The sequence below is a fragment of the Pongo abelii genome, chromosome 11 (genome assembly GCF_028885655.2).
Source record: "Pongo abelii isolate AG06213 chromosome 11, NHGRI_mPonAbe1-v2.0_pri, whole genome shotgun sequence".
Classification (NCBI taxonomy): Eukaryota; Metazoa; Chordata; class Mammalia; order Primates; family Hominidae; genus Pongo; species Pongo abelii.
The window spans coordinates 32,691,821-32,705,717 of NC_071996.2; the positions used below are offsets into that span (position 1 = coordinate 32,691,821).

The following is a 13,897-nucleotide window of genomic DNA, read 5'->3' on the forward strand; positions in this document are numbered from 1 at the left end:
AAAAACTATCAAAATATCTTCCAAAGTAGCTGTATCATTATACATTCCAACTGCAGTGTATGAATGATCCAGTTTCTCTGCATGCTTGCCATCATTGGGTGTGGCCACTTAAAAAAAATTTCACCATTCTGATAGATTTGTAGTGATATTCTATTGTAGTTTCAACTTGCATTTACCTATTGGCTAGTAATGTTAAAATATTTTCATGTACTTATTGCCATCTGTAAATCTTCAGTGAAATGTCTCTTCATCTCTGCGCCCACTTTCTGATTGTATAGCTGTGTTTTTATTACAGTTGTTGTTTTTAACTGTTCAGTTTTAAGAATTCTTTATATATGAATGTTGGTCCTTTGTCAAACATGGGAATTTCAAATATTTTCTTCTAGACTGTAACTTGTATTTTTAGCCTGAAAACAGGGTCTATCATGGAACAATAGTTTATCCTCCTATGGACTGTGATTTTGGTATACAGTTTAAGAAATTTTTCCCTAGCCCTAAATCCCAAAGATTTTTTTCTAAAAGTTTTATAGATTTACACTTTACATTTAAAAGCATGATCCATTCTGGGTTTGTATAAGGTGTGTGGCTTAAGCCAATATGATGCTTTTGTTTTTTGTGGGCTTTTTGTTTTTATTTTTTGCCTATGGATATCTGATTGTTCTGGCACTAGTTGTTGAAAAGACTGTCCTCCATTAAATTGCTTGTGCACCTTTGCCAACAGTCTATCAGGCATAGTTGTGAGGGTCTATTTCTGGGTTCTCTCTTCTCTTTCATTGATCTATGTGTTTGTCCTACTGCCAGTTCCAGTCTTCATTACAATAGCTCCTGAAACCTGATTTTTTAAAATTTCATGATCAGTTTAATATAGCAGACTTTTCAAGCTTAGATTCTTTAGATAATGTTATGTTAGAAACTTTTTAGCATAATATTTTAGTCTATAAATGTCAAGTATTTTTCTTACTATAACATATGATTTACAAAATCCCAATGAATAAAGATAACTCAAAGCAAAAGATAAGACAACAGGCCAACATCTATACTAGGAAAAGAGGCCTTTGACTAAAATCCCTCTGTCTTTTACAGCATAAATTACTTAAGTCAAAAAATATAACCTTAAAAATATAGCACATGTATATTCCAAAAGACTAAAGCCATCAAATGGCAGTTCTTTTGAACTGTGAAATTCCATGTGTTCAAAAGGCTTTCAAAGCGTTATATGAGGCTTCCTGCCTTAAGTCCATAAATTTTTATTGTTCGTCTTAAAGCTCGTAAACTTCCTTGAATGATTTCCAGTCATTTATTCTTTACAGATACTAATCTGCCGAATTGGCTTTCCAACATTTACTTTGCTTTTTAATCGTGCAAATGATGTCTAAGTACAAAATACTCAACAACCATACATATTGCTCTAATTGTGCTTGAGGGCTCACATGGAATAAGGAAACACTAATTTCAATTAGAACATTTTATTTGTTCAGAAATAATTGCTTGGCTTGCCCCATTAGCAAAATTTTCTACAACCCCAAGCTGACAATCAAATACCAGTAAAGAATCCCTTGACCATAATCTGAGTCAATGTTTTTAGCAGTTGTCTTCCCAATATACATATCTGAAGCTCTAGGCACAGCCACTAGAAAAGTCTCTAATCTGTACACACATGAAACACTCAAGTATATGGTAAGGCTTATCTTGAAACTTTCACAAGCCTGCATTTTTTGGATTTGCTAAACTCTGCCACATTCTCCTCTGCCAAGAGATGGACTTGGATCAGCACAGGCACTTGGCAAATTGTCCCAATTATTTGCTATACAGATATGGAATATGTTTGGACATTATCTTCAAATGTCTTTTGTGCAAAGTAGTCATTACTGTCCTCCGGTAGTTACTAGATATGCCAGATTTTGTTTAGGTGAGTTATAGCTGAGTAAAATTATGAATTGTCACCCCAATGCATCACAAAGAAAAGTATTCTCAAAGAAGATCACTCCTTTACCTGTTTGACATCATATGCCAGAAGGACATATTTTAAATCTGGTGAAACTGAATGTCTTGATGCTTTGAAAGTTACCTAGAAAAAGAAAAAAAAAAGTTATATTTAAAAACTTTTTAACATGAATTTTGGATGTATAAATGTAAAAAAAAATAAATTTTCATAGCACTATAAAATGACATTCTCATTTCTTTTATATTGTACACATATTTGCATGTATGTATGTATGATTATTCAGATGAATATAAAAAACTTAAAGAGGACATATTGGACATTTCAGTAAGGAAAGGTTTGCTAATATATCTTTCTATATGTTATCTCTTAAAGAATATGTTACTATTTTTATTATTAAAAAAATTCAAAGGCCTATTGAAATTCCTGAGTAATCAAAATGCTTTTATAATTTGCATGCTAGATTAATCAAAAGGAAAAGAAGTATTGACATTCTGTTTGTCATAATTTTCTGTCTCTATGTTTTTGTATTCTTACTGGTTGAATGTTTATATTTAAAGAAGACACTAACATTGAAGACAGACTCTCTTTAAAGGAAATCCCCAGGGTGAAACAGATTAAAACACAAATACATAACATTGCATTTGATGTCAAACAAAAACTACTACACTGTACTTAACTAATTTTGAGCCTATAATCTAATAATTGAACAAATTTGAGGACAGAAGGAATTTAAACTACACAATGAAACAAATACATTCAAGGTAGAAAAAAGATTTCACTTGAAATAGAGATACTTGTCTAATTCATATCTAAAGAGAGGGCAAGCACACTGAGTTGATGTGTGAAAAAACTCCAAAATACAAACAAAAAAACAAAATAAATTGTATAAAATTTTAAGCATAATAGATACTTTGCATGGTATTTGCAGAGAAATACGTGCATAAACAATCGTGCATACCTTATAGTTTCCATAAGACTGCTCTCTATAAAGTCCAGAAAAGTGTAAAGTCAGAGTTTCTTTGTTTTGTTTTTGTTTGTTTGTTTGTTTTACATAGGGACCCCAAAACACAATGGATAGGATAAGAAATTCAGACTAATCAATATTTGGCAAGTTTGGGTGGTATAATAAAATATATATTTGGTCTTTTCTCTGGTTCTTGGCACAGAGCTCCAAAAACCCTTGAAATTTCCTGAGTGATAGAAATGTCTTTTGTTGTTCATAGCAAACTTCTTTGCACTTTATTCGATTTCATGCTAATGCGACTGCAGCATCAGAGGACTCTTTGTGAGGGGAGGCGTTAGCTTATAGTTTCAGGATTAAGCTGGTCATCAGATCACATCAATCATGCGATTACAAGTTTAGAAATTTCAGCCCCACTCTAAGATCTAGTAAGAGAGAAGAGCTGGAGATCAGAGTTCAGCGGCTGGCCAGTGATTCAAAAAATCATGTCTAAGTGATGAAACCTTGCTTAGAAACTCTGAATGATAAGGGTTGAGGGAACCATCTGGTTGGTAAACATATGGTTGCATTGGGAGGGTGATGTACCCCAGTCCAAAGAGAAAGAGCCTCCTGTGCTGGGGACCCCTTCAGACATCACCCCGTATATCTCTTCATCTAGCTGTTCATTTCTACCCTTTACAATAAACTGCTACTTATAAGAATACCTCTTGTCTGAGCTCTTGGAGTCATTCTAAGAAATTCTCCAGCCTGAAAAGGGGTAATGAGAACCCTCACATTTGTAGCCAGGTTGGACATAATTCAGTACCGTTGGGACCAGGGACTGGCAGCTGGCATCTGAGGTGAGGACAGACCAGGGGAATTGAGCTCCTTAACTGTGGGTGTATGCTCATTCCTGGTAATTAGTCTCCATATTGAATTAAATTGTAGAGCACTCAATTGGTATCAGAGAATCATTTTTGGAATGACATAGCTTATTAATTCCTGAGCCAGATATGCAAGAGAGTGGAATGGTCAGCGAGACATCACCATATGGCAATGCTAAGGTATAGGGGTTTACACCTATCTTGTACAATCTACACATAAGGCATTTTAGAACAAGATAACAACATTCACTGGCAACAATTCATGTCAAGAATTTTGTTTTTTAGTTTTTAAAAGATCCATTTAAATCACCATGAAAATAACAACATTAGCAGCTACCACTGATTAGTCATCTATCATGTGGTCTGCCAGTTGTTAGGTACTTTGCAGTTATCAATGATTTTAAACAGTCTTCAGGGCAATACTATGATACAACCTCATTCTCGCTCTCATTACTTTATTGTATATTGAAATTTGATAGAAATTAACCTATGGGAAATTTGGGGTGACATTGGATACACAAAGTATTCAACATTATAGTATCAGGAGGTGTATTGTTTTTAAGGAAATGTTCAAGGGGACAGTATCAAATGGTATGCTGTTATGTAAAGACTGATAGGGCAATGCCATCATTCTTGTCCTACAGGGATTAGAAAATTCCAATATTGCAGTTGTTATACCTTTCTCAAGGTCAGAGAGAAGCATACATAACAAGACAATCCAGGAGGGCCTATTTCATAAGCCTTACATTATCTCACTAGCAAGAGGGTTTTTTTTTTTTTTTTTTTTTTTTTTTTTTTTTTTTTTGAGAGCTTCTCTGACTAAAGTCTGAATTAATTTAAAGGAAATCTCACCTCCCTCATCCTCATCCACCCTCATGTGATGTTCCTCACACAAATTAACTTCACGCTTTCACAGGTGCTTCTGTGCCTCCGGTAACAACGTTTTAGTATCTTTTACAGTTCCTACAATTATCCAGTCTGGCACTTTATTAATTATCACTCTACTGCCTCAAGCTTATGCAGCACACAAACTGGGAAATTTTCCAAATATCTTTTCAGGGCCCAAGCTGCTGAACCTTCTCTGAAATTAAAGAGTCGTGGGCAGGTCACTGATGCTGCAGAGAAACTTACTGATGATACACGAATAAGAAACATATCTCGGCAGCTTAGTCAACAGTCCAGAAGATGTTGGAAATCTTAGGTCAATCCCTCTTAGTTTATGCCTTTAATGTTATTATTTATTGCATTTGTGGGATTCTTTCTTTCAGCCACAGGAGACATCTTAGTCAACATTGATTCTAATTGTAGACATTAAATGGTTCTGGTTTAATTTCAACTTAATATGACTTCAAATTGTGGTTTGGGGAAGTTGATTATTGCCAATAATGCTATTACAATACTTTCATATTTAACAACTTAATTACCATTGAAATGAAAGGATGCAAAAGTAACTTCCACATGTGTTCATTGCCATTACTTAGCAATGATGCCTGCCTGTCCAGTTTTTGACATCCAACATCGTACAAAGGGCATAAAAATGCATGAATCCTGCCATCTATGTACATTCTGTTGAAGGCAAGCAAAATATGATAAATTGAATAAAGCAAATATGCAGGTGATTAACTAGATGAATTAAGCAAGAAAGGGAAGGTATTTGATCAAGTAGAGAAACAAATGTATGCTTTCAGGCAGCTTGGGAACATTTTGTGGTACCTCTTTTCTACGTATCATTCCATTCAAGCGAATCTTATGTATTGAACATTCACTGTACAACAAGCCCCCGGGAGACACTGAAGGCGCTACAAAGTTGGGAAACCAAACCCACTAGGATGTTTTCCTTTCCATATTGTTCAGGATAAGACGAGTGTCATGAACCTCGTTAGTCAATGGCAGAGCAAGGGTCCAACACATGGGTGCTTTAAACCACTGGGGAAGCAGGGTAAGACTGAAGCTATCTGTGTAAGAATCACGGAGAGAGACGGAGTAGTCAGACTGCCTATTTAAAAGAGCGCAGTAGCTCCTCAGCTCCAGATACAATGTCCTATAGAAAAATACACACGGCGTTGCTAGTTTTCCATTTTTTTCAAAAAAAGTTAGAAAGCAAAATTTAACTTATAACTTCATAATTTTAAAATTATGATTCAATCCTAAATATACTTGGGGGCCAGATTCTATCTGGAGCCTACAAGCTTGCCAGTTTTTGAATTACTACCTACAATATGAGAATAAACTTCAAAAAATGCACAAGTAGCTTAAAAACAATTCGTGGGAAGATGAGGGATGATTCCATGGATTACTGCTATTACGTATGAAGTATGCATTATTGCCAACATGAATATGCCAGTGCTTATTACTGTTTTCATAAGTAGTAAACTGAAAGCCAAGAAAGAAGCAAAATCAGGTTTGAATTTAGAACTATTACCTTGGCAACTGGGTGAAAAACTAGTTAGATTTGATGACATCTTGAGTTCATGAGAGATGGTAAGAGGCTCATGACAATCCAAGAAAGCAATGTTACAAAGTTAAGGAAGAAGCAGAGGCAAAGAGTGAAAGGGACATGTACAGGGGAGGTTGTGAATAAAATACAAAAAAAAAAAAAAGTAAGGATTAGATTTGAAGATGGAGAAAAAAGAAAGTATACAGAATAACTCCAGGTTTTCAAGTTTTTATCATTGGGTGAATATTGCTTTTGTAACATTCTCACTGGGGAAAATAAAGAAAAACAGGCATATTTTGAGGAAAGTTTTAGACATTCAAATTTTTTATACATTACTGTTATCGCTCCTGAAGGATAGCCAACAGGAAATGTGCAGGATTTGTGGATAAAAAGCCTGGAGTTTAAGAGAGATGCCAGAAAGCCTCATCTTTAATCATTTATACAGAGTAATAGATGAAAGTTTATGTTCAATGTAAATCCATCCCCTCTAAGGAAAAGCAACAAGTTCCCCAAATGACATGCTCTACTGGGGTGGGCCAGTAATCATGCAGTTATGAACATGGTGTACCACTGCTTGTATTCTTTAAATGTGCATGTTTTCTTTTTCTTGTACCTTTGTTCAACTTTCTCTACTTGCTATACCACCTTCACCTTTCCCTTTTCCTTATTCAAATTGTGTTTCTCTGAAGCATCATTCTAGTTCTTCTCCTTTAAGCCTTCCCTGTCCTTCTTAGCTCAAGTGATTCATCTGACCTCACAGGTATTTAATTACATGTGCAGTTCATCTGACAATTGATCACTGTTTCGTAATTGCACTTCTAGGTTGTTTGGAACTGCAATTTACATCTCTTATTGCCACAGTAATGTCCCTATTAAGAGGCCCCATTACAATGATTCACTTTTGTCAGAAACATTATAACTAGAGGTAGAAAATGAGATAATGATGGTATTCCAAGATGTCAGATATTAAAGATCATAGCAAGAAATCATTAAACACAAACTTAAATGTCAGAAGTGCCAGAAAATATAAAATATTCATTTGTATGACTTGAGACCGAGAAAAGACTGAGCAAAGGGAGAATGAGAGATAAAGTTACAATTAACACAAGTTGGTATAAAGGACTTGGTTGCCTTAACATTGAGAAATGGCAGAACATTGAGAAACGGCAGAACTGTGTAGTAGGGATGTGTATTGTTCCAGACCTTGGAATAAGCTGGTAATAAAAATATCTAAAGACATCTCTATTTACAAAATTAAAAAAAAAATCATGCTCCAGGTGCTTTGGCTGAATAATTCTGAAAGTGTAGATGGGTATGTTTTTAACAGATAGTGAATGATGGAGACAAAAATGTAAGTCTTCTTGGATCCTATGATATTTTCCCTGCTCCCTCAACCTCCAGCCCATCAAACTCCCTAAACATTCACACACATATCCTTTATGTTTTGTTTTGTTTTGTTTTTTGACGGAGTCTCGCACTGTAACCCGGGCTGGAGTGCAATGGCGCTATCTTGGCTCACTGCAACCTCTGCCTCCCGGGTTCATACAGTTCTCCTGCCTCAGCCTCCCGAGTAGCTGGGACTACAGGTGCCCGCCACCACGCCTGGCTAATTTTTTATATTTTTAGTAGAGACGGGGTTTCACTATGTTGGCCAGACTGGTCTCAAACTCCTGACCTCATGATCCACCTGTCTTGGCCTCCCAAAGTGCTGGGATTGCAGGCATGAGCCACCATGCCCGGCCATCCTTTACGTTTAATTTATTTAGGGTATAACTTCCTTCACCACTCAATCTCATTATTAGTTTATTGATACCTGACAAAAATATTTAGAAAAGCCATCTATCATTTTGGAAAGATGTTAATTTTGAAACATGTAATTACGTATATATTATGAAAATGCTTCTTTCATAGTGCAGTCTATAAATGACCAAATTCCCTGGTTTGAGCATGAGGAAGGATTTTAGAAAGCCAGTGGACCATAAGTGGAGGAGAAGAGGGAAAAAGATTACGATCTAGTTGAAAAGAAGAAAAGGGAAATCAAGAGAAGTTGGGAAAGGAGGCAGCAGTCCCTAGAATGATGCAAAAGACATACTCTCTTTCACTGTCTGGCTTTAAGAACAGAGAAGAAGCAAATAGCTTTTTATAATTTAGCTGTAAACAAAGGCTTGATTGCTCTCTGTAGCTATAGCTGGGTATATATGCAGAAAATTTTAAAATCAATTTTTTTACTGTGTATTTTTTCATGTTCTCTTTTCTTAGCTGACCAATTAATTATGATTGTGCTTAAATTATATCTCTTTCCTGACATCTGCAATATCTATATTTTGTAAACATAATAGATGCTCTCTCTATATATATATTTTCTTGTTACCATGCATTTTGTTGATATTGGAGTATTTAATAAAACAACCCAATGCAGAAAATGCCATGATACAACTATGTAATTTTTATGAGTATTGAATCAATACCTACTAATCCATATAGACTGACGCACATATATTTTTATTGCTCAATAAATGTAAACAGCCAAAATAATATTCTATTCATTTACATCATAGGCCATACACTAAAACATTTAAAAAGCAATTTTTATTTTTCAAAGAAAGCGGAAATTAATGATCACTGAAATCTATTAATATCTTAAAAAAATAGGGCAGAAAAGGTGAATTTGAGAGTAATGCCAATATTTCTCCACCCAACACTTGAGAAGAATGCCAATATTTCTCTATCCAACACTTTAATAAATTGGAAAAGCTATGGGCTGATGAAAGAAGAAAAGAAATATTGTAACTTACATATTTATGCAAATTATTTATGTGAAGTTCAGTTTGTGCTGGTCTAATGATTCTTTAAATTGTCTTAGTGCTTTATAATCATCCTGTATCAGGTATATATATATTTTTAAATGGTGCTGTTATCTTCAAGCACAGCTGCATTAAAGAATACAGCATATAAAAGCTATGGAAGTCCTAAAAAATTTGACATTAGAATTTCAGTATGAGTTTTCCTCGCCATGGCCTTATACAATGTGTGTAACATAATACTTATAAGATGAGTAGACTGGAGCTGTCCAGTAGAAAGTTACTTAAATTCATTCTTGCTATGATAGCCCATCGGGCACATTTTACAGAGTATAATTTTATAAACAAAAATAATATAATTATTATTTTAAAACATGCATATTTTAAGTATTTCAATTAGTAATGTGTTTTATTTCTAGTGTAAGAAAAATAATGGTTACCAAGAGCTTTGCAATTCCCATATTTATAAAAAGAAGGGAAACTATAATGTCCAATATTAAGTAAAAAAACTATTTTTGCCATGGCTGAATTATTTCTTTTTATGAAATAGAAACAGAAAAATAATAGTGCTTCAAAGACTAAATCTTCTTGAAAGCTGATGGTTCAAAGGCTCATTTAAGGTTTATATAACATCAATAATTTAGCATTATAATTAATAATTCCAAAAAATAGGAGAAAACATAGGTTAGCAAATAAAAAATATATTTAATTGTGCCAGGTTTGATGTATTCATATATATTCCTCAATGATACCATATTTGATATTGCTACAGTTTCGATGTTTGACTCCTTCAAACCTCACATTGAAATTTGATCCCCCATGTTGGAGGTGGGGGTCTAATAATAGGTGTTTAGGTCATGGGTCAGGCTTCCTCATGAATGGCTTGGTGCCATTTTTATCATAGTGAGTTCTTACTCTATTAGTTCTCATGAGAGCTGGTTGTTAAAAAGAGCCTGGCACCTCCTCTCTCTTTTTCTTGCTTCCTTTCTCACCATGTTATCTCTGCACATGCAGGCTGCCCTTTACCTTCCACCATGAATAAAGCAACTTGAAGCCCTCACCAGAAGCAGATGCCAGGGCCATGCTTTTTGCACAGTCTACAGAACCACGAGCCAAATAAACATCTTTTATGTACATTACCCAGCCTCAGATATTCCTTTACAGCAATACAAAATGAACTAGTAGATAAGACAGATATCTATTTAGCAGATAAGACAAATATGAATTAATAGATAAGACAGATATCTACTCTATCCTTATCATTTTCTCTCTTGAATTGGATTAATCGCAGTTTTTGTCTCTTCACATATTGTCAATCATGATAGATTTAGCAATTAAAAATTTAATTCCCAATTAAATTTAAATATAAGATAAACAATATATTGTAATAAATGTAAAGAATGGCATATCATATAACCATGAGAATGACATAAAAATAGAATATCTTGTAGTTATAAAATAACTGGACTACAGATTAAATGCAAATATGCATGAATCAGTAACAAAATGCTGAGTGATAAAGTGAAGTATAAGATGATCATGGACTACCTGATGCCTCTTTCAAAAGTTCAAGACCAACTAAGATTAAATTATACATCATATAGGCAAACATATATACGTATCAAAGCGAACTGAGTTAGACATTAACTAGAAACCCAAGGATATAACAATAATTTACATAGTGAATTAATTTAAAAGTTGAGTTTTCATTTACTAAACTTGCACTTTAATTCTCCAAGGTTGAAAGCCATGCATTACACAGGTCATTTTATCAGAAACATTAATAGCTCCTAAGCACAGTTGAGGAGACCAGTGGTTGTTTGCAACTGTGACTGAATAAATCTCTCTGTTCCTGTTTCCTGAAATACACGTGCAATTGCTTCCTTATGGTATATACCTAGGAAGGAATTTTTAGATTGTAGGGCATGTGAATGTTATACTTCACACAATAATGACAAAATTTTACCCAAAGTAAAAACACAAATGACATTCCTGCTATCAAGGAGTAAGAGGCTCTATTATTCCACAGTCTTTCCAATACATGGTAACATCAGGGTTAATCTTTGCCAATAGGATATGTGAAAAATACTATCTTCTTGTTGATAAATATTCCTGTTTGTGAATTATGTTAAGCAGCTTTTAAATTTATCAACAACATTTTTTGATAAAAAGTCCCTTTATATTTTTTGTTCATTTTCAATTGATTTGGAAGAGTTTTTACATATTAATTACGTTAACATTTTCTAAGTTAACTAAGAGTTTTCATTATGTCTTCATAATTTACAACTTAGCATATTGGTATGCTAAAATATCTCCATCCTCTAATTTTAACATGAAATTATAACAGATATAGGATGCAAGCAACAAAAAAAATAAGGATATGACCATTAAGAAGATTCTGAATGTGCAAGTCACTTGAAAAAAAAAAACAAAGAATAACAAGGCTAGGGTTTTCAGCTTAGAATATCAATATTTCTTGAATATATTAACTGATGTGACATTATACCTCCTGTTCGGGACTCCTAATAATAGATTGATTTGCTGTTTCCTGTTCATTTGTCAGTATCCTTTTGATAAGCAGAGATATCATAAATGACCCTTCCGTGCCAAAGCAAATAACAAAAATAAAGGAAAAGAATAATTTTAGATTTACATCCCTGGTGGCACTTTCTGCTTAGTTGGGAAAAGAAAGAAGGCCTATAAAATCAAGTCAAATTTAGTGACAATGACAATAAAAAACAATCAAGAGCTGCCTCCAGATTCAATGTCTTGAGCAAAATCTCAAGCTCTGAAGTAAGAACCGGGTTCTCTTTTATTGTCTCCCAAGAACATCTGCAAACACTGCTGATCTCCTCAACTGTGCTTAGGAGCTGAGGCCGACATTCACTAGTTGAGTTGTCATGCACTAAACTTGCATTTTTATGGCCCAAATCCAAAAGCCTTTTGTTGTATTGTCCGCTTTCTCAGAAATGTTCACTAATAGCTTCAATTTTTTTGTGAAATGTGTAGAATGCTAAGATAAATCAGTTTTCTGTATGTTTTTCGATGTCCAAATAGAGGCTGAATTAATCCTAAGGCTGGAAGGTGTTCAGTGTGTGTGTTTATTTTTTCGTTATTCATTTTATTTCATTTTAAAAACTGACGGAAAATTTAGGGGTAATATTTCCAACTCTTATAGGGTAGATGATTCCTCCAATTTTATTAAACAGGTGTTTATAACTGAATGAGTTAATTATAGATATTTACTCACAACTGTTCCCATTGTTCTCTCTTCCTTTACATTCATTCATTTCTTCTTTTAGGCCAGTTTCAACAGATAAAGGTTTATTAAGATATGTAAAACACAGAACATCCTTTCAGTGGACTTTACAGATATTAATGAATGAATAATTCCAGTTAGATTAAGACTAAGTACAAATATTTTTTTAAAATGTTCCTGCCATGAGTGCCATTTGCAAAGTCCCAATATGAAAGACTTACACACAGGAATTCAAACACCAGAAAACAACAATGGCCAATACACATATAAAAAGATGATTCTCAACCTCTCTCATAATTAAATAATTGTAAATCGACAAAAGGATTAAATTATATCTTTTATCAGCCAAATCGAAAATAACTAAAAGGTTGAACATTACCCAACAACAGGAAGAGTGGACCAACAGACAGTATCATATACTATTGGTGGGTTTGATTAATGAAATTTGATACTATCTAATAAATTGCAATATAAACTTCTTTTGACTCACCAATACACTGGAATATATTTAGCCTACATATATATTTGAAATATGCCTGCTTTGCTGTTTGTTTATATTTGTTTTGGAGCAGTAATGTAATAGAAAAATATTTAAACCAGTGGTAATACATCATACAAGAACACTTTATGGTGCTATTACACTATTTTTTTGTTTTAAAAAAGTTCATATAAAAAGCTCTTCAAGATACATTAAGTGGATAAAAAGTATAGACCGTATGTACTGTTGAAATTATAATTTAAAGTTACTATTTTAAGAGACACATATAAATAATGTATAGAGTGAGACATATCCAATATTTAAAAAGAAGGAAAACCATAAAGACTATAGAGAAGAAAAGGAGAAATATGTAGAAACAAGTTTTAAAAAATAATGACTCTAAACTTCTCGATTTGATAAAACATAATATATATGCTTAAGAAGTTCAAAAATTCCAAGTTTCTACTCAAAAAAATTCTTCTCAAAAAGATCCTCACATAGATACATCATAGTCAATTTGACAAAACTTACACAAAGAGAAATTAATGAAAACAGCACTAAAAACATAATATCACCTACAAGGAACCCTCAATTATAATAACAGCTAACTTCTCATAAGAAACCATAGAGGTCAGAAGAGATTTAGGTTGACGTCTTCAAAGTATTAAAAGAAAAAGCTTGTCAACAAAGAATTCTATATTGAGCTAAACTTTCTCTCGTAAAGGAAGGAGAAATTGTCATTTCTAAATAAACAAAACCTGAGAGCATTTGTTACTATTAGCCCTGCTCTAAGGAAACACTAAAGGAAGAAGTCCTTCAGGCTGAAATGAAATGACAATAAATAGTCACTTGAAACCACATGAAGACATAAAATGACCTAGTAAAAGTATCCACACAGTTATTATGAAAGACAACATAAACACATTTGCTTGTAACTCCTTTCTTGTCGTACTTGTTTTAGAACATAGCTGCATAAAAACAATTATTATAAAAGTGTGTTGATTGGGTTATAACATATAAAGATATAACTCGTATGAAAATTATAGTACAAAGGGGTGAAAAACATGAAGTTGGAATAATGTTTGTATACCATTGCAATTAAATTAGTATTTTATCTGAACAAATTTATTCTAAACTAAGATGCTAGTTGTAA

At 33.6% G+C, this 13,897-nt stretch overlaps 1 protein-coding gene across 1 annotated transcript in view; it reads right to left on the bottom strand.

Moving 5' to 3' along the window:
• DPP10 (dipeptidyl peptidase like 10) overlaps positions 1-13,897 on the bottom strand; it is a 703,534-nt gene that overhangs the window by 331,422 nt on the left and 358,215 nt on the right. Inside the window, exon 5 of the mRNA XM_024243704.3 lies at positions 1,994-2,068. Coding sequence (XP_024099472.1) covers positions 1,994-2,068 — 75 coding nt within the window. The remainder of the gene's footprint in view (positions 1-1,993; positions 2,069-13,897) is intronic.